The following is a 19,921-nucleotide window of genomic DNA, read 5'->3' as shown; positions in this document are numbered from 1 at the left end:
TGCTGTTTCCCTGGGTTTGGGTCAAGACTGAGCTCTGTCCACTGCCTGGCGATGCTGCAGGCTGGCCCTTGAACTTGTGGGCTTTGGTCTAAGTCGGCAGCCCACATCCTCCTGGAGGTCACCCTTTGCATGTCGGTGAGTGGCTGGAAGAGTGGATCCTAAGGTAGGAAGTCCCGCTGTCGATGGTCCTGTCCTGGGAATTTGCCACCCAGGCCTCTTCTGAGCCATGGGGTCACCTCCAGGGTGGCAGGATCTTGGGTCTAAGGAAAGAGAGGATACCATGCGGCCCAGGGTTGGCCGAAGGTGGCCTGACTGTTTTGGGGACCTGTGCGGGACATGGATGGGGACTCGCCAGAGAAAGCCTGTGGCCCTGGCACTCCAGGCTTCGATTTCAAGTGTGGTTTGCCAAGAGTGCCCCACTTCCATGATAGGTCTGTGTTCTGTGTGGATCGCATCACGTGAGTAACCCTCACCCCTTTGCCGCATGGAGGCATGAGGCCCCGTTTGGACACATGTCCTCCTCCTGTCCCTCCAGGTGGTGAGCCCAGAGGAAGACTTGTGTTGGGCTCAATGTCTTCGAGCCAGTGTCCCAAAGCCAGGTGCCCGGCCCCTGGTGTGCTGAAGCTTGGGACCTTCCTCGTGACCTGGTCTCCTGCACTGACCTGTGGTGACTACAACCGGGTCCCACCAGATGCCTGTGCAGGAAGGAGGGTGTCCTGGGTTGGGTCGATGATGAGAACCTTGTATTGTCCTGAAGAGGGGTGATGACTTAAAAATGATGCTCAATAAGATTACCCTGAAGCCCAGCCTAGGTGAGAATTTTGGAAGAAGATGCTGGAATCCCAAAGTCCTCATCAGGGCCCCTGTATTTTGGGCTGGAGACCTGGAGGGCCTGAAGGACATCTGGGGGGCCCAACCCTGTCTCTGCACTCCTCCGTGAGGCAGCCCAGGCTCCCTGTTTGGGCTTGCTGTTGGTGGTCCAGTTTCCTGGGGTGGGGCATGAGGGCAACTCCTCCCTGAGCCCCCCTTCTCTGTTTTTGTCTTACAGTGAGCTCCTCCACCCAGGCAGGGCACGCTGGCATTGAGCGGCATAGGTCAGTGGATCCTGCTGGTGTTATGGGCCATGGGTCAGGCCACGTGGAGTCGCTGAGGGTCAGCCTTCAGGACAGGAGGGTTTCCTTAGGGAGCAGACTTGAATACCCACCAGGGATGGAAGGGTTGATTCTCTAGGAAAGTGGCTTCCTGAGGAATCGAACCCAAGGAGTACGCCTTCCCTGGAGTCCTGTAGGGATGACAGTCATCCAGGCAGGAGAGGGTTCCTTCAGTCTCACACAGGGCAGCTCCCAGCTGAGTCTTCCTGTGCTGCTGTGACCTCGAGGACTGTGTAGGCCACATGAGGGGGTCCACAGGGCCTCTGGGATGCCATGGGGTCACACAGGAGCTCTCCATCTGTGGAGAAAGGTGGGCTAGGGCCCATGGAGTTGAGCTGCAGATATTCGAGGATCGCACATGACTTATTGCCCTGAATGGGATGGGCCAGTTGAGCAATATGCCAACCCGTGGCACCTCTTTGAGCCTGGAGGGGGCGGAGCTATTTCCCTAGGTTTGGGTCAAGGCTGAGCTCAGGCTGGTACCTGGTGTTGCTGCATTCTGACCATGGACTCGTTAGGTTTAGGTCAAGGGGTCAGCCCACGTATTTCTGAGGTTCTCTCCTTGGCTGAAATTCACCCCTTTCCTCTGGGCAAGTGTCTAGAAGGGTGGTCTCCTGAGGTGGAAGGCCTGCTGTCAAGGGTCTTGTCCCTGGAATATGCCGCCCATGCTGCTTCTGAGCCATGGAGTCACCTCCAGGGTGTTGAGTCTTGTGCCCAAGGAAAGAAGTCACCATGTATCCCCCGAATAGCCAAGTGTGGCCCTGCTCTGTGTTAGGAGGTGTGTGGGGCATGAATGGGGACCCACCAGAGAGAGCATGTGGCCCTGGGACCCCAGGCATGTACAGGTCTCTAGTACGTGCTGTGATAGGGCACGTGGGTGGGTTCCCACAGTGCACAGGGGCGGGATATGTGACTGCCAACTTTGCAGTGGCATCTGGCATCTGGGCCAGCCTCCTTGGTTGGCGATGAACTGTTTGGTGGCCCTGGTCAGTGCCCAGTAGACCTGGCATGATGCTGGGGTCATGCGTTGGAGCCGGCATGGGCAGTGGAGATGCTCATGGGCTCTGCAGTAGGGCACAGCTGGGGCTTCTTGCCCGACCCCAGTGACCCGCCTGCCCTGTCCTTTCAAGGATTGGTGGCTGAGAGAGCACAGGGTGCCCTGCGTCTGCGACGGGCCAGTGTTCTCCATGGAACCAACCACATAGGTCCATGGAGGGTGAGCATCCCTGAGCTGCCACACCCCACCTTCTGCCTCCATGGAGGGATGAGGTTGTGTTTGGACACCTGTCCTACTCCTGTTTCCCCAGATGTTGAACCTTGAGGAAGACTTGTATTGGACCCAATGGCCCTGGGCCAGCGTCTGTCAGTCAAGTGCCCAGCCCCAGTGCACTGAAGATGGGGCCCTTCCTGATGCCCTCGTCTCCTGCATTGAGCTATGGTGAGCACATCCGGGTCCCACTGGATGCATTGATGGGGAGGGGGTGCCCATGGTTGGGTCGATGATGAGAACCTTATATTGTCTGAAGAGAGGTGATGACATAAAAATCATGCTCAATAGGATTACGCTGAGGCCCAGCCAGGGTGAGAATGTTGGAAGAGGATGCTGGGAATTATGAGTTCCCTGTGAGATCCACTGTAATTTGGGCTGGAGACCTGGAGGCTCTGAGGGCATCTAGAGGGTGCCCAACCCTGTCTCTGCATTCCTCCATGAGGCAGCCCAGGCTCACTATGTGGGCTTGGTGTCAGTGCTGCTGTTACCCAGGGGTGGGCCACTTTGGTGGCTCCTTCCTGAGCCCCCATTTTCCCCTATGTCTTTCAGTGAGCTCTTCTGCCCAGCAGACCCCCTGGCATTGACCGACATAGGTGAGTGGATCCTGCTGGGGTCATGGCCCATGAGCCAGGCTGTGTGGGGTTTCTGAGCATCAGTCTTCAGATGCACTGCAAGGGTTTCCTTAGGAGCCTTCCTAAATGCCCATCTGAGATTGGTTCTCTAGGAGGGCAGCTTCCTTAGGAATCAGACCCAAGGAAGATACATTCCCTGAAGCCCTGCAGGGGTTGTGGTGGTCCAGGCATTAAAGGGTTTCCTCCACCTCATGCAGGGCAGTGTCCCACTGAGACTCGGTCCTCAGGTCTGGCCTCTAGGATGGCCATGCCACATAAAGGGGGACGCAAGGGCTCTGGGGCACCAAGAGGTTCATGCACAGGCTCTCTGACCTTGGAGAGGTGTGTGTGATTCGGCCCATAGGGCTGGGCTGTGGATTTTCAAGGATCGCACCAAACCCATGGCCCTGAATGGAACTGACCCTATTAAGCAATCGGCCATCCCAGTGGTGCCTCTGTGAGCCACATGCGGGTCAGCACTGTTTCCTTAGGGTGAGTCGAGACTAGCTCTGGCCAGCATCTGATGGTGGTGCATTCCCGCCCTGGGATTGGTGGGCTTAGGGGGAAGGAGATGACCCATGTCCCATCAGGGTCACCCCTTCCTTGTGGGCGAGTGGCAGGAAGAGTGTCCTCCTGAGGTGGGAAGGCCTGCTGTGGAAGATCCTGTCTCAGAAATTTGCTGTCCAGGCTGCTTCTGAGCTATGATGTCACCTCCATGGTGGCGGTGCCTCAGGTGAATGGATCCTACTGGGGTCATGGGTCATGAGCCAGGCCGGGGTGGGGTCCCTGAGTGTCACGCTTCAGGTCATGAGGGTTTCCTCAAGGAGCTGACCTGAATCCCCACCAGGGATGGATGGTTTCTCCAGTTGGGAGATTTCCTTGGAAATCGGTCCCAAGAAGGACGCCTTCCCCGAAACCCTGCGGAAGTAACAGAGGTTCAGGCTGGAGAGGGTTCCTTCAACCCAATGCAGTGCAGATCCTAGCTGAGACTTGGTGCACAGGTCAGTCCTGGAGGACTGCCCAGGCCACATGAGGGCATTCCCAGGGTCTCCGGGGCCAGGAGTCTTATATGGGAGCTCTCTGTCCCTGAGGCTTGCAAGGGGACAGTGTGTGGCTGATCCAGCTTATGGAGTCAGACCCTGAACATTCAAGGGTCAGGAATGACCTATGGCCCTGAATGGGACCGACCCTGTTGAGCAATGGAGCAATGGGCCATCCCAGTGGTGGCACCTTGAGCCTGCTGGGGGTGGCGCACCCTTGGTGGGGTTGGGTCAAGGCTGAGCTCTGGCTGTCACCTCATGGTTGGCCCTGGGAATCGTGGGCTTTGGGCCAAGGGTGCAGCCCGGGTCCCATTGGAGTTCACCCCTCCCCATTGTGGAGTGGCCAGAAGGGTGGCATTCTGTGGTGGAAGGGCCACTGTGAAGGGTCCTGTCCCAGCAATTTGCTGCCAAGGCTGCTTCTGAGTCATGGGGTCACCTCCAGGGTGATGGGGTCTTGAGCCAAAGGAAAGGAGAGGACATTATGTGGCCCCTGATTGGCAGAGTGTGGCCCAGCTCTGTGTTTGGGAGGTGTGAGGTGCATGAATGGGGACTCACCAGAGAAGGCACATGGCCCTGGGTCCCCAGGATGGTATTCTGGTGTGAGCTATGGAGGGTGCATGAATGTGTACATTCCATGCCCAGGGGCAGGCTGTGTGACCGCCAGGTATGCAGTGGCGCATGGCGTCCAGGCCAGCCTTCTTGGTTTGCCGTGAGCTGGTTGGTGGCCCTGGCCCTGCCCAGTGGTCCCATTGAGGCCCAGAGTTGTGTGTGGGAGCTGGCGTGGGCAGTGGAGGTGCTCCAGGGTCCTACAGTAGGGTGCAGCCTAGGCGTCCTGCTGGAATCCCATGATCTATCTGCCCTGTTCTTTCAGGGTGCAGTGGCAGGGAGGGCCAAGGTCATTCCTCACGTGCATGACCGTCACTGTTTTACATGGATCTCATCTCATGAGTCCATGGAGGTAGAGCATGTGTGAGCTAGCACCCCCTGCCCACTTTCCCCTATGGAAGCGTGAAGCCCTGTTTGGACACCTGTCCCTCACCCCTCCAGATGGTGACCCTGGAGGAAGAATTCCATTGGGCCTGCTGGCCCTGACACAGTGTCCCTCAGCCGGGTGCTCAGCCCCTGATAAGCTGAAGCTCTGGCCCTTCCTGATGCCCTGGTCTCCTGCACAGAGCTCTGGTGAGCCCATCTGGGTCCCAATGGATGCATGCATGGGTTGAGGGGTTGGTGCCCTGGGTTGGGTCAATGATGAGAACCTTATATTGTTCTGAAGAGAGGTGATGACTTAAAAATCATGCTCAATAGGATTACGCTGAGGCCCAGCCTAGGTGAGAATTTTGGAAGAGGATGCTGGGATTTCTAGGTCCCTGTCAGGGGCTCTGTGTTTTGGACTGGAGAAATACAGGTCCTGAACAGCATCTTGGGGGAGCTCTACCCTGTCTCTGCATTTCTACGTGAGGCAGCCCAGGCTCCCTCTGTGGGCTTGGTGTTGGCTCTCCGGTTCCCCGGGGTAGGGCACCTTGCTGGGTCCTTCCTGAGCCCCTGTTCTCCTCTTGTGTCTTCTGTATTTCAGTGAGCTCTTCAGCCCAGGTGGGCCCGCTGACATTGACGCACATAGGTGAGTGCATTCTGCTGGCATCGTGGGCCATGAGCCAGGCCACATGGTGTCACTGAGGGTCAGCCCTTGGGAAAGAAGAGTTTCCTCAGGGAGCCAACATGAATCCCCACTGGGGAGAGATGGTTTCTGCAAGAGGCTGGCTTACTTGGGAATCAGACCCAAGACCATGCCTTCCCTGATGCCTTATAGGGCTGACGGTGGTCCAGGCAGGAAAGAGTCCCTTCAGTCCCATGCAGGGCAGCTCCCAGCTGAGACTTTGTGTGCGGGTCTGGCCCAGGCCACATGAGGGCGGCCACAGGGGCTCTGGGGTGCCACAGGCGTCACACGAGAGCTCTCTTTCCCTGGAGAGGTGCTCGAATGGGCCCGTGGGGTCAGGCTGTAGAGATTCGAGGACTGCATCCCAACCATGGCCCTAAATGCAACCGACTGTGTTGAGTAATGGGCCATCTCAATGGCGCCTCTTTGAGCTTGGTGGGGGGTGGTGCTGTTTCCCTGGGTTTGGGTCAAGACTGAGCTCTGTCCACTGCCTGGCGATGCTGCAGGCTGGCCCTTGAACTTGTGGGCTTTGGTCTAAGTCGGCAGCCCACATCCTCCTGGAGGTCACCCTTTGCATGTCGGTGAGTGGCTGGAAGAGTGGATCCTAAGGTAGGAAGTCCCGCTGTCGATGGTCCTGTCCTGGGAATTTGCCACCCAGGCCTCTTCTGAGCCATGGGGTCACCTCCAGGGTGGCAGGGTCTTGGGTCTAAGGAAAGAATGGATACCATGCGGCCCAGGGTTGGCCGAAGGTGGCCTGACTCTGTTTTGGGGACCTGTGCGGGACATGGATGGGGACTCGCCAGAGAAAGCCTGTGGCCTTGGGACTCCAGGCTTCGATTTCAAGTGTGGTTTGCCAAGAGTGCCCCACTTCCATGATAGGTCTGTGTTCTGTGTGGATCGCATCACGTGAGTAACCCTCACCCCTTTGCCGCATGGAGGCATGAGGCCCCATTTTGACACATGTCCTCCTCCTGTCCCTCCAGGTGGTGAGCCCAGAGGAAGACTTGTGTTGGGCTCAATGTCTTCGAGCCAGTGTCCCAAAGCCAGGTGCCCGGCCCCTGGTGTGCTGAAGCTTGGGACCTTCCTAGTGACCTGGTCTCCTGCACTGACCTGTGGTGACTACAACCGGGTCCCACCGGATGCCTGTGCAGGAAGGAGGGTGTCCTGGGTTGGGTCGATGATGAGAACCTTGTATTGTCCTGAAGAGGGGTGATGACTTAAAAATGATGCTCAATAAGATTACCCTGAAGCCCAGCCTAGGTGAGAATTTTGGAAGAAGATGCTGGAATCCCGAAGTCCTCATCAGGGCCCCTGTATTTTGGGCTGGAGACCTGGAGGGCCTGAAGGACATCTGGGGGGACCAACCCTGTCTCTGCACTCCTCCGTGAGGCAGCCCAGGCTCCCTGTTTGGGCTTGCTGTTGGTGGTCCAGTTTCCTGGGGTGGGGCATGAGGGCAGCTCCTCCCTGAGCCCCCCTTCTCCGTTTGTGTCTTTCAGTGAGCTCTTCCACCCAGGCAGGGCACCCTGGCATTGAGCGGCATAGGTCAGTGGATCCTGCTGGTGTTATGGGCCATGGGTCAGGCCGCGTGGAGTCGCTGAGGGTCAGCCTTCAGGACAGGAGGGTTTCCTTAGGGAGCAGACATGAATGCCCACCAGGGATGGAAGGGTTGATCCTCTAGGAGAGTGGTTTCCTGAGGAATCGAACCCAAGGAGTACGCCTTCCCTGGAGTCCTGTGGGGATGACAGTCATCCAGGCAGGAGAGGGTTCCTTCAGTCTCACACAGGTCAGCTCCCAGCTGAGTCTTCCTGTGCTGCTGTGACCTCGAGGACTGTGTAGGCCACATGAGGGGGTCCACAGGGCCTCCTGAGTGCCATGGGGTCACACAAGAGCTCTCCATCTGTGGAGAAAGGTGAGCTAGGGCCCATGGAGTTGAGCTGCAGATATTCGAGGATCGTACATGACTTATTGCCCTGAATGGGATGGGCCAGTTGAGCAATATGCCAACCCGTGGCACCTCTTTGAGCCTGGAGGGGACGGAGCTATTTCCCTAGGTTTGGGTCAAGGCTGAGCTCAGGCTGGCACCTGGTGTTGCTGCATTCTGACCATGGACTCGTTAGGTTTAGGTCAAGGGGTCAGCCCACGTATTTCTGAGGTTCTCTCCTTGGCTGAAATTCACCCCTTTCCTCTGGGTAAGTGTCTGGAAGGGTGGCCTCCAGAGGTGGAAGGCCTGCTGTCAAGGGTCTTGTCCCTGGAATATGCCGCTCATGCTGCTTCTGAGCCATGGAGTCACTTCCAGGATGGTGAGTCTTGTGCCCAAGGAAAGAAGTCACCATGTGTCCCCCGAATACCCAAGTGTGGCCCTGCTCTGTGTTAGGAGGTGTGTGGGGCATGAATGGGGACCCACCAGAGAGAGCATGTGGCCCTGGGACTCCAGGATGTACAGGACTCTAGTACGTGCTGTGATAGGGCACGTGGGTGGGTTCCCACAGTGCACAGGGGCGGGATATGTGACTGCCAGCTTTGCAGTGGCATCTGGCATCTGGGCCAGCCTCCTTGGTTGGCGATGAACTGTTTTGTGGCCCTGGTCAGTGCCCAGTAGACCTGGCATGATGCTGGGGTCATGCGTTGGAGCCGGCATGGGCAGTGGAGATGCTCATGGGCTCTGCAGTAGGGCACAGCTGGGGCTTCTTGCCCGACCCCAGTGACCCGCCTGCCCTGTCCTTTCAAGGATTGGTGGCTGAGAGAGCACAGGGTGCCCTGCGTCTGCGACGGGTCAGTGTTCTACATGGATCCCACTACATAGGTCCATGGAGGGTGAGCATCCCTGAGCTGCCACACCCCACCTTCTGCCTCCATGGAGGGATGAGGTTGTGTTTGGACACCTGTCCTACTCCTGTTTCCCCAGATGTTGAACCTTGAGGAAGACTTGTATTGGACCCAATGGCCCTGGGCCAGCGTCTGTCAGTCAAGTGCCCAGCCCCAGTGCACTGAAGATGGGGCCCTTCCTGATGCCCTCGTCTCCTGCATTGAGCTATGGTGAGCACATCCGGGTCCCACTGGATGCATTGATGGGGAGGGGGTGCCCTGGGTTGGGTCGATGATGAGAACCTTATATTGTCTGGAAAGAGGTGATGACATAAAAATCATGCTCAATAGGATTACGCTGAGGCCCAGCCTGGGTGAGAATGTTGGAAGAGGATGCTGGGAATTATGAGTTCCCTGTGAGATCCACTGTAATTTGGGCTGGAGACCTGGAGGCTCTGAGGGCATCTGGAGGGTGCCCAACCCTGTCTCTGCACTCCTCCATGAGGCAGCCCAGGGTCACTATGTGGGCTTGGTGTCAGCGCTGCTGTTACCTAGGGGTGGGGCACTTTGGTGGCTCCTTCCTGAGCCCCCATTTTCCCCTGTGTCTTTCAGTGAGCTCTTCTGCCCAGCAGACCCCCTGGCATTGACCGACATAGGTGAGTGGATCCTGCTGGGGTCATGGCCCATGAGTCAGGCTGTGTGGGGTTTCCGAGCATCAGTCTTCAGCTGCAAGGGTTTCCTTGGGAGCCTTCCTGAATGCCCACCTGGGATTGGTTCTCTAGGAGGGCAGCTTCCTTAGGAATCAGACCCAAGGAGGATACATTCTCTGAAGCCCTGCAGGGGTTGTGGTGGTCCAGGCATTAAACGGTTTCCTCCACCTCATGCCGGGCAGTGTCCCACTGAGACTCGGTCCTCAGGTCTGGCCTCTAGGATGGCCAGGCCACAAGAAGAGGGACACATGGGCTCTTGGGCACCAAGAGGTTCATGTAGAGGCTCTCTGACCTTGGAGAGGTGTGTGTGATTCGGCCCAGGGGGTTGGGCTGTGGATTTTCAAGGATCGCACCAAACCCATGGCCCTGAATGGAACTGACCGTATTAAGCAATCGGCCATCCCAGTGGTGCCTCCGTGAGCCAAGTGCGGTTCAGCACTGTTTCCTCAGAGTGAGTCGAGACTAGCTCTGACCAGCATCTGATGGTGGTGCAGTCCTGCCGTGGGATTGGTGGGCTTAGGGGGAAGGGGATGACCCATGTCCCATCAGGGTCACCCCTTCCTTGTGGGCGAGTGTCAGGAAGAGTGTCCTCCTGAGGTGGGAAGGCCTGCTGTGGAAGTTCCTGTCTCAGAAATTTGCTGTCCAGGCTGCTTCTGAGCTATGGGGTCACCTCCATGCTGGCCGGGCCTCAGGTGAATGGATCCTACTGGGGTCATGGGCCATGAGCCAGGCCGGGGTGGGGTCCCTGAGTGTCACGCTTCAGGTCATGAGGGTTTCCTCAAGGAGCTGACCTGAATCCCCACCAGGGATGGATGGTTTCTCCAGTTGGGAGATTTCCTTGGAAATCGGTCCCATGAAGGACGCCATCCCCGAAACCCTGCGGAAGTAACAGAGGTTCAGGCAGGAGAGGGTTCCTTCAACCCAATGCAGTGCAGATCCTAGCTGAGACTTGGTGCACAGGTCAGTCCTGGAGGACTGCCCAGGCCACATGAGGGCATTCCCAGGGTCTCCGGGGCCAGGAGTCTTATATGGGAGCTCTTTGTCCCTGAGGCTTGAAGGGGACAGTGTGTGGCTGATCCGGCTTACGGAGTCAGACCCTGAACATTCAAGGGTCAGGAATAACCTATGGCCCTGAATGGGACTGACCCTATTTAGCAATGGAGCAATGGGCCATTCGGTCGTGGCACCTTGAGCCTGGTGGGGGTGGCGCAGCCTCGGTGGGGTTGGGTCAAGGCTGAGCTCTGGCTGTCACCTCATGATTGGCCTTGGGAATCAGGGGTTGGGGCCAAGGGTGCAGCCAGGGTCCCACTGGAGTTCACCCCTCCCCATTGTGGAGTGGCCAGAAAGGTGGCATTCTGTGGTGGAAGGGCCACTGTGAAGGGTCCTGTCCCAGCAATTTGCTGCCAAGGCTGCTTCTGAGTCATGGGGTCACCTCCAGCGTGATGGGGTCTTGAGCCAAAGGAAAGGAGAGGACATTATGTGGCCCCTGATTGGCAAAGCGTGGCCCAGCTCTGTGTTTGGGAGGTGTGAGGTGCATGAATGGGGACCCACCAGAGAAGGCACGTGGCCCTGGGGCCCCAGGATGTTATTTCTGGTGTGAGCTTATGGAGGGTGCGTGAATGTGTGCATTCCATGCCCAGGGGCAGGCTATGTGACCGCCAGATCTGCAGTGGCGCATGGCGTCCAGGCCAGCCTTCTTGGTTTGCCGTGAGCTGGTTGGTGGCCCTGGCCCTGCCCAGTGGTCCCATTGAAGCCCAGAGTTGTGTGGGGGAGCTGGTGTGGGTAGTGGAGGTGCTCCAGGGTCCTACAATAGGGTGCAGCCTAGGCGTCTTGCTGGAATCCCATGATCCATCTGCCCTGTTCTTTCAGGGTTCAGTGGCAGGGAGGGCCAAGGGTTCCTCACATGCATGACTGTCACTGTTTTACATGGATCTCATCTCATGAGTCCATGGAGGTAGAGCATGTGTGAGCTAGCACCCTCTGCCCCCTTTCCCCTATGGAGGCATGAAGCCCTGTTTGGACACCTGTCCCTCACCCCTCCAGATGGTGACCCTGGAGGAAGAATTGCACTGGGCCTGCTGGCCCTGACACAGTGTCCCTCAATCGGGTGCTCAGCCCCTGAAAAGCTGAAGCTCTGGCCCTTCCTGATGCCCTGGTCTCCTGCACAGAGCTCTGGTGAGCCCATCTGGGTCCCAGTGGATGCATGCATGGGTTGAGGGGTTGGTGCCCTGGGTTGGGTCAATGATGAGAACCTTATATTGTTCTGAAGAGAGGTGATGACTTAAAAATCATGCTCAATAGGATTACGCTGAGGCCCAGCCTAGGTGAGAATTTTGGAAGAGGATGCTGGGATTTCTAGGTCCCTGTCAGGGCACTGTATTTTGGACTGGAGAAATCCAGGCCCTGAACAGCATCTTGGGGGAGCTCTACCCTGTCTCTGCATTTCTACATGAGGCAGCCCAGGCTCCCTCTGTGGGCTTGGTGTTGGCTCTCCAGTTCCCCGGGGTAGGGCACCTTGCTGGGTCCTTCCTGAGCCCCTGTTCTCCTCTTGTGTCTTCTGTATTTCAGTGAGCTCTTCAGCCCAGGTGGGCCCGCTGACATTGACGCACATAGGTGAGTGCATTCTGCTGGCATCGTGGGCCATGAGCCAGGCCACGTGGTGTCACTGAGGGTCAGCCCTTGGGAAAGAAGAGTTTCCTCAGGGAGCCGACATGAATCCCCACTGGGGAGAGATGGTTTCTGCAAGAGGCTGGCTTACTTGGGAATCAGACCCAAGACCATGCCTTCCCTGATGCCTCACAGGGGTGACGGTGGTCCAGGCAGGAAAGAGTCCCCTCAGTCCCATACAGGGCAGCTCCCAGCTGAGACTTTGTGTGCGGGTCTGGCCCAGGCCACATGAGGGCGGCCACAGGGGCTCTGGGGTGCCACAGGGGTCACACGAGAGCTCTCTTTCCCTGGAGAGGTGCTCGAATGGGCCCGTGGGGTCAGGCTGTAGAGATTCGAGGACTGCATCCCAACCATGGCCCTAAATGCAACCGACTGTGTTGAGTAATGGGCCATCTCAATGGCGCCTCTTTGAACTTGGTGGGGGGTGGTGCTGTTTCCCTGGGTTTGGGTCAAGTCTGAGCTCTGTCCACTGCCTGGCGATGCTGTAGGCCGGCCCTTGAACTTGTGGGCTTTGGTCTAAGTCAGCAGCCCACATCCTCCTGGAGGTCACCCTTTGCATGTCGGTGAGTGGCTGGAAGAGTGGATCCTGAGGTAGGAAGACCCGCTGTCGATGGTCCTGTCCTAGGAATTTGCCACCCAGGCCTCTTCTGAGCCATGGGGTCACCTCCAGGGTGGCAGGGTCTTGGGCCTAAGTAAAGAGATGACACTATGTGGCCCAGGGTTGGCCGAAGTGGCCTGACTCTGTTTTGGGGAGCTGTGCGGGACATGGATGGGGACTCGCCAGAGAAAGCATGTGGCCCTGGGACTCCAGGCTTTGATTTCAAGTGTGGTTTGCCAAGGGTGCCCCACTTCCGTAATAGGTCTGTGTTCTCTGTGGATCCCATCCCGTGAGTAACCCTCACCCCTTTGCGGCATGGAGGCATGAGGCCCTGTTTGGACACATGTCCTCCTCCTGTCCCTCCAGGTGGTGAGCCCGGAGGAAGACTTGTGTTGGGCTCAATGTCTTTGGGCCAGTGTCCCAAAACCAGTGCCTGGCCCCTGGTGTGCTGAAGCTTGGGACCTTCCTAGTGACCTGGTCTCCTGCACTGACCTGTGGTGACTACAAACGGATCCCACCGGATGCCTGTGCAGGAAGGAGGGTGTCCTGGGTTGGGTCGATGATGAGAACCTTGTATTGTCCTGAAGAGGGGTGATGACTTAAAAATGATGCTCAATAAGATTACCCTGAAGCCCAGCGTAGGTGAGAATTTTGGAAGAAGATGCTGGAATCCCGAAGTCCCCATCAGGGTCCCTGTATTTTGGGCTGGAGACCTAGAGGGCCAAAGGGCATCTGGTGGGCACAACCCTGTCTCTGCACTCCTCCGTGAGGCAGCCCAAGCTCCATGTGCGGACTTGCTGTTGGTGGTCCAGTTTCCTGGGGTGGGGCATGAGGGCAGCTCCTCCCTGAGCCCCCCTTCTCCATTTGTGTCTTTCAGTGAGCTCCTCCACCCAGGCAGGGCACGCTGGCATTGAGCGGCATAGGTCAGTGGATCCTGCTGGTGCTATGGGCCATGGGTCAGGCCACGTGGAGTCGCTGAGGGTCAGCCTTCAGGACAGGAGGGTTTCCTTAGGGAGCAGACTTGAATACCCACCAGGGATGGAAGGGTTGATCCTCTAGGAAAGTGGCTTCCTGAGAAATCGAACCCAAGGAGTACGCCTTCCCTGGAGTCCTGTGGGGATGACAGTCATCCAGGCAGGAGAGGGTTCCTTCAGTCTCACACCAGTCAGCTCCCAGCTGAGTCTTCCTGTGCTGCTGTGACCTCGAGGACTGTGTAGGCCACATGAGGGTGTCCACAGGGCCTCTGGGATGCCATGGGGTCACACAGGAGCTCTCCATCTATGGAGAAAGGTTGGGTAGGGCCCATGGAGTTGAGCTGCAGATATTCAAGGATCGCACTTGACTTATTGCCCTGAATGGGATGGGCCATGTTGAGCAATATGCCAACCCGTGGCACCTCTTTGAGCCTGGAGGGGGCGGTGCTATTTCCCTAGGTTTGGGTCAAGGCTGAGCTCAGGCTGGTACCTGGTGTTGCTGCAGTCTGACCATGGACTCGTTAGCTTTAGGCCAAGGGGTCAGTCCACGTATTGCTGAGGTTCTCTCCTTGGCTGAAATTCACCCCTTTCCTGTGGGCAAGTGTCTGGAAGGGTGGCCTCCTGAGGTGGAAGGCCCGCTATCAAGGGTCTTGTCCCTGGAATATGCCGCCCATGCTGCTTCTGAGCCACGGGGTCACCTCCAGGATGGTGAGTCTTGTGCCCAAGGAAAGGAGAAGTCACCATGTGTCCCCCGAATAGCCAAGTGTGGCCCTGCTCTGTGTTAGGAGGTGTGTGGGGCATGAATGGGGACCCACCAGAGAGAGCATGTGGCCCTGGGACCCCAGGCATGTACAGGTCTCTAGTACGTGCTGTGATAGGGCACGTGGGTGGGTTCCCACAGTGCACAGGGACAGGATATGTGACTGCCAGCTTTGCAGTGGCATCTGGCATCTGGGCTAGCCTCTTTGGTTGGCAATGAGCTGTTTTGTGGCCCTGGTCTGTGCCCAGTAGACCTGGCATGATGCTGGGGTCATGTGGTGGAGCCGGCATGGGCAGTGGAGATGCTCATGGGCTCTGCAGTAGGGCACAGCTGGGGCTTCTTGCCCGACCCCAGTGACCCGCCTGCCCTGTCCTTTCAAGGATTGGTGACTGAGAGAGCACAGGGTACCCTGCGTCTGCGACGGGCCAGTGTTCCACATGGGTCCATGGAGGGTGAGCATCCCTGAGCCGCCACACCCCACCTTCTGCCTCCATGGAGGGATGAGGTTGTGTTTGGACACCTGTCCTACTCGTGTTTCCCCAGATGTTGAACCTTGAGGAAGACTTGCATTGGACCTAATTGCCCTGGGCCAACGTCTGTCAGTCAAGTGCCCAGCCCCAGTGCACTGAAGATGGGTCCCTTCCTGATGCCCTCATCTCCTGCATTGAGCTATGGTGAGCACATCCGGGTCCCACTGGATGCATTGATGGGGAGGGGGTCCCCTGGGTTGGGTCGATGATGAGAACCTTATATTGTCTGAAGAGAGGTGATGACATAAAAATCATGCTCAATAGGATTACGCTGAGGCCCAGCCTGGGTGAGAATGTTGGAAGAGGATGCTGGGAATTATGAGTTCCCTGTGAGATCCACTGTATTTTGGGCTAGAGACATGGAGGCTCTGAGGGTATCTAGAGGGTGCCCAACCCTGTCTCTGCACTCCTCCATGAGGCAGCCCAGGGTCACTATGTGGGCTTGGTGTCAGCACTGCTGTTACCTAGGGGTGGGGCACTTTGGTGGCTCCTTCCTGAGCCCCCATTTTCCCCTGTGTCTTTCAGTGAGCTCTTCTGCCCAGCAGACCCCCTTGCATTGACCGGCATAGGTGAGTGGATCCTGCTGGGGTCACGGCCCATGAGCCAGGCTGTGTGGGGTTTCCGAGCATCAGTCTTCAGCTGCAAGGGTTTCCTTAGGTGCCTTCCTGAATGCTCACCTGGGATTGGTTCTCTAGGAGGGCAGCTTCCTTAGGAATCAGACCCAAGGAAGATACATTCCCTGAAGTCCTGCAGGGGTTGTGGTGGTCCGGGCATTAAAGGGTTTCCTCCACCTCCTGCAGGGCAGTGTCCCGCTGAAACTTGGTTCTCAGGTCTGGCCTCTAGGATGGCCAGGCCACATGAAGGTGGACGCAAGGGCTCTGGGGCACCAAGAGATTCATGCACAGGCTCTCTGACCTTGGAGAGGTGTGTGTGATTCGGCCCATAGGGCTGGGCTGTGGAGTTTCAAGGATCACACCAAACCCATGGCCCTGAATGGGACTGACCCTATTAAGCAATCAGCCATCCCAGTGGTGCCTCTGTGAGCCAAGTGCGGGTCAGCACTGTTTCCTCAGGGTGAGTCGAGACTAGCTCTGGCCAGCATCTGATGGTGGTGCAATCCCACCCTGGGATTGGTGGGCTTAGGGACAAGGGGATGACCCATGTCCCATCGGGGTCACCCCTTCCTTGTGGTCGAGTGGCAGGAAGAGTGTCCTCCTGAGGTGGGAAGGCCTGCTGTGGAAGATCCTGTCTCAGAAATTTGCTGTCCAGGCTGCTTCTGAGCTATGATGTCACCTCCATGCTGGCCGGGCCTCAGGTGAATGGATCCTACTGGGGTCATGGGCCATGAGCCAGACCGGGGTGGGGTCCCTGAGTGTCACGCTTCAGGTCATGAGGGTTTCCTCAAGGAGCTGACCTGAATCCCCACCAGGGATGGATGGTTTCTCCAGTTGGGAGATTTCCTTGGAAATCGGTCCCAAGAAGGATGCCTTCCCCGCAACCCTGCGGAAGTAACAGAGGTTCAGGCTGGAGAGGGTTCCTTCAACCCAATGCAGTGCAGATCCTAGCTGAGACTTGGTGCACAGGTCAGTCCTGGAGGACTGCCCAGGCCACATGAGGGCATTCCCAGGGTCTTCCGGGGCCAGGAGTCTTATATGGGAGCTCTCTGTCCCTGAGGCTTGCAGGGGCACAGTGTGTGGCTGATCCGGCTTACGGAGTCAGACCCTGAACATTCAAGGGTCAGGAATGACCTATGGCCCTGAATGAGACGGACCCTGTTGAGCAGTGGAGCAATGGGCCATCCCGGTGGTGGCACCTTGAGCCTGGTGGAGGTGGTGCAGCCTCGGTTGGGTTGGGTCAAGGCTGAGCTCTGGCTGTCACCTCATGGTTGGCCCTGGGAATCGTGGGCTTTGGGCCAAGGGTGCAGCCCGGGTCCCATTGGAGTTCACCCCTCCCCATAGTGGAGTGGCCAGAAGGGTGGCATCCTGTGGTGGAAGGGCCACTGTGAAGGGTCCTGTCCCAGCAATTTGCTGCCAAGGCTGCCTCTGAGTCATGGGGTCACCTCCAGGGTGATGGGGTCTTGAGCCAAAGGAAAGGAGAAAACATTATGTGGCCCCTGATTGGCAGAGTGTGGCCCAGCTCTGTGTTTGGGAGGTGTGAGGTGCATGAATGGGGACCCACCAGAGAAGGCACGTGGCCCTGGGGCCCCAGGATGGTATTTCTGGTGTGAGCTTATGGAGGGTGCGTGAATGTGTGCATTCCATGCCCAGAGGCAGGCTATGTGACCGCCAGGTCTGCAGTGGCGCATGGCGTCCAGGCCAGCCTTCTTGGTTTGCCATGAGCTGGTTGGTGGCCCTGGCCCTGCCCAGTGTTCCCATTAAGGCCCAGAGTTGTGTTGGGGAGCTGGCGTGGGCAGTGGAGTTGCTCCAGGGTCCTACAGTTGGGTGCAGCCTAGGCGTCTTGCTGGAATCCCATGATTCATCTGCCCTGTTCTTTCAGGGTTCAGTGGCAGGGAGGGCCAAGGGTTCCTCACATGCATGACCGTCACTGTTACATGGATCTCATCTCATGAGTCCATGGAGGGAGAGCATGTGTGAGCTAGCACCCTCTGCCCCTTTTCCCCATGGAGGCGTGAAGCCCTTTTTGGACACCTGTCCCTCACCCCTCCAGATGGTGACCCTGGAGGAAGAATTGCCTTGGGCCTGCTGGCCCTGACACAGTGTCCCTCAGCCGGGTGCTCAGCCACTGAAAAGCTGAAGCTCTGGCCCTTCCTGGTGTCCTGGTCTCCTGCACAGAGCTCTGGTGAGCCCATCTGGGTCCCAGTGGATACAGGCATGGGTTGAGGGGTTGGTGCCCTGGGTTGGGTCAATGATGAGAACCTTATATGGTTCTGAAGAGAGGTGATGACTTAAAAATCATGCTCAATAGGATTACGCTGAGGCCCAGCCTAGGTGCGAATTTTGGAAGAGGATGCTGGGATTTCTAGGTCCCTGTCAGGGTACTGTATTTTGGATTGGAGAAATCCAGGCCCTGAACAGCATCTTGGGGGAGCTCTACCCTGTCTCTGCATTTCTACATGAGGCAGCCCAGCCTCCCTCTGTGGGCTTGGTGTTGGCTCTCCGGTTCCCCGGGGTAGGGCACCTTGCTGTTCCTTCCTGAGCCCCTGTTCTCCTCTTGTGTCTTCTGTATTTCAGTGAGCTCTTCAGCCCAGGTGGGCCCGCTGACATTGATGCGCATAGGTGAGTGCATTCTGCTGGCATTGTGGGCCATGAGCCAGGCCACGTGGTGTCACTGAGGGTCAGCCCTTGGGAAAGAAGAGTTTCCTCAGGGAGTCGACTGAATCCCCACTGGGGAGGGGTGGTTTCTCCAGGAGGCTGGCTTCCTTGGGAATCAGACCCAAGACAATGCCTTCCCTGATGCCTCACAGGGGTGACTGTGGTCTAGGCAGGAAAGTGTCCCCTTATTCCCATGTGGGGCAGTTTCCAGCTGAGACTTGGTATGCAGGTCTGGCCTGAAGGACAGCCCAGGCTACATGATGGGTGTCACAGTGCTCTGGGTGCCCCAGGGGTCACACGAGAGCTCTCTTTTCCTGGAGAGGTGTTCGAATGGGCCCGTGGGTTCAGGCCACAGAGATTCAAGGATTGCATCCCAACCATGGCCCTAACTGAGACCGACTGTTGAGTAATGGGCCATCTCAATGGCGCCTCGTTGAGCCTGGTGGGGGGCCGCGCTGTTTCCCTGGGTTTGGGTCAAGGCTGAGCTCTGGCCAGCACCTGGTGATGCTGCAGGCCGGCCCAGGTTCTTCTGGGCTTTGGTCCATTTGGCAGCCCGGTCCTGCTAGAGATCACCCCTTGCCGGTTGGTGAGGGGCTGGAAGAGTGGATCCTGAGGTCGGAAGAGCCACTGTCGATGGTCCTGTCCTGGGAATATGCCACCCAGGCCTCTTCTGAGCCATGGGGTCACCTCCAGGGTGGTGGGGTCTTGGGGCTAAGGAAAGAGAGGACACTGTGTAGCCCATGGTTGCCCAAGGGTGGTCTGACTCTGTGTTTAGGACATTTGCAGGACATGGATGGGGACCCGCCAGAGAAAGCATGTGGCTCTGGGACTCCAGGCTTTGATTTCGGGTGTGGCTTGCAAATAGCACCTAGGCAGGTGCCCACCACACCCTGGGGCAGGCTGTGCATCTTCCATGTCCACAGTGGCATATAGCTTCTGGGCCACTCTCCTTGGCTGGCCATGAGCTGGCTGGTTCACTGTGCCCTGTGTTCCCGGAGTGGCTCTGGAATTGTGTGGGGCAGACAGCTTGGGCAGTGGAGATGCTATCAAGGCCATCAGTAGGGTGCAGTCTGGGCATCTTGCCTGAGCCCAGACCTACCTACCCTGTTTTCTCAGGGTTTGGTGATGGGGAGGGCCAAGGGCTCCCCATGTCCATGATAGGTCAGTGTTTCTCATGGACCCCATCACATGCGTATACCTTACCCCTTCCCCACATGGAAGGATGAGGCCTTGTTGGGACACATGTCCTCTTCCTGTCCCCCCAAATGGTGAGCCTGGAGGAAGACTTGCATTGGGCCCAATGGACCCAGGCCAGTGGCCATCAGCCAGGTGCCCACCCTGGTGTGCTGAAGTTTGGGACCTACCTGTCGTCCTGGTTTCCTACACTGTGCTGTGGTAAGCACATCTGGGTCCCGCTGGATGCATGCATGGGGAGGGGGGTGCCCTGGTTTGGGTCGATGATGAGAACCTTTTATTATCCTGAAGAGAGGTTATGACTTAAAATTCATGCTCAATAGGATTACGCTGAGGCTCACCCTAGGTGAGAATTTGGAAGAGGATGCTGGGATCCCGAAGTCCCCGGTAGGGGGCTTTATTTATTAGTTTTGAGCTAGAGCCCTGGGGGCCCTGAAGGGCATCTGGGGGGCCCAACCCTGTCTCTGCACTCCTCCGTGAGGCAGCCCAGGCTCCCTGTGCGGGCTTGCTGTTGGTGGTCCAGTTCCCTGGTGGGGGGGGGGCACGTGGAAGCTCCTCCTTGAGCCCCACTTCTCCACTTGTGTCTTTCAGTGAGGTCTTCAACCCAGGCAGGGCACCCTGGCATTTACTGGCATAGGTGAGTGGATCCTGCTGCCATCATGGGCCATGGGCCAGGCCACGTGGA

General features: G+C 57.6%; 1 protein-coding gene and 10 non-coding genes across 30 annotated transcripts; all 11 read left to right on the top strand.

Moving 5' to 3' along the window:
• The first annotated feature begins 318 nt into the window (after window positions 1-318).
• LOC126959063 (uncharacterized) lies at window positions 319-19,873 on the top strand. Of its 20 annotated transcripts, none has more exons than XR_007727455.1 (8): window positions 319-2,367; window positions 2,459-2,589; window positions 2,971-3,014; window positions 5,120-5,251; window positions 5,646-5,690; window positions 6,710-6,986; window positions 7,223-7,268; window positions 13,430-13,527. XR_007727455.1 is itself a non-coding variant. In XM_050797999.1 (8 exons), the coding sequence occupies exons 1-8, from the start codon at window positions 1,884-1,886 to the stop codon at window positions 13,563-13,565; spliced, it is 798 nt and encodes a 265-aa protein (XP_050653956.1). In that variant the 5' UTR covers window positions 319-1,883; the 3' UTR covers window positions 13,566-14,034. The 20 variants fall into 20 exon arrangements, 18 of the variants coding, with proteins under 18 accessions (XP_050653956.1, XP_050653964.1, XP_050653971.1 ...); XR_007727456.1 differs by lacking the exon at window positions 13,430-13,527 and adding an exon at window positions 8,455-8,534; XM_050797999.1 differs by lacking the exon at window positions 7,223-7,268 and having other exon boundaries at window positions 319-1,929; window positions 2,282-2,367; window positions 6,710-6,841; window positions 13,384-14,034.
• LOC126960313 (small nucleolar RNA SNORD115) lies at window positions 724-805 on the top strand. The gene has a single exon (XR_007727877.1). It is a non-coding gene; the product is annotated as a small nucleolar RNA SNORD115 (small nucleolar RNA).
• LOC126960293 (small nucleolar RNA SNORD115) lies at window positions 2,645-2,725 on the top strand. Its single transcript, XR_007727859.1, has one exon. It is a non-coding gene; the product is annotated as a small nucleolar RNA SNORD115 (small nucleolar RNA).
• On the top strand, window positions 5,312-5,393 carry LOC126960256 (small nucleolar RNA SNORD115). Its single transcript, XR_007727823.1, has one exon. It is a non-coding gene; the product is annotated as a small nucleolar RNA SNORD115 (small nucleolar RNA).
• On the top strand, window positions 6,898-6,979 carry LOC126960312 (small nucleolar RNA SNORD115). Its single transcript, XR_007727876.1, has one exon. It is a non-coding gene; the product is annotated as a small nucleolar RNA SNORD115 (small nucleolar RNA).
• Window positions 8,818-8,898, top strand: LOC126960303 (small nucleolar RNA SNORD115). Its single transcript, XR_007727867.1, has one exon. It is a non-coding gene; the product is annotated as a small nucleolar RNA SNORD115 (small nucleolar RNA).
• On the top strand, window positions 11,477-11,558 carry LOC126960255 (small nucleolar RNA SNORD115). Its single transcript, XR_007727822.1, has one exon. It is a non-coding gene; the product is annotated as a small nucleolar RNA SNORD115 (small nucleolar RNA).
• On the top strand, window positions 13,060-13,141 carry LOC126960311 (small nucleolar RNA SNORD115). The gene has a single exon (XR_007727875.1). It is a non-coding gene; the product is annotated as a small nucleolar RNA SNORD115 (small nucleolar RNA).
• On the top strand, window positions 14,970-15,050 carry LOC126960292 (small nucleolar RNA SNORD115). The gene has a single exon (XR_007727858.1). It is a non-coding gene; the product is annotated as a small nucleolar RNA SNORD115 (small nucleolar RNA).
• On the top strand, window positions 17,630-17,711 carry LOC126960274 (small nucleolar RNA SNORD115). The gene has a single exon (XR_007727840.1). It is a non-coding gene; the product is annotated as a small nucleolar RNA SNORD115 (small nucleolar RNA).
• LOC126960308 (small nucleolar RNA SNORD115) lies at window positions 19,494-19,575 on the top strand. Its single transcript, XR_007727872.1, has one exon. It is a non-coding gene; the product is annotated as a small nucleolar RNA SNORD115 (small nucleolar RNA).
• Window positions 19,874-19,921: the final 48 nt, after the last annotated feature.

Source organism: Macaca thibetana, chromosome 7, assembly GCF_024542745.1.
Source record: "Macaca thibetana thibetana isolate TM-01 chromosome 7, ASM2454274v1, whole genome shotgun sequence".
Taxonomy (NCBI): Eukaryota; Metazoa; Chordata; class Mammalia; order Primates; family Cercopithecidae; genus Macaca; species Macaca thibetana.
This window is presented reverse-complemented; position numbering and strand designations above follow the sequence as displayed.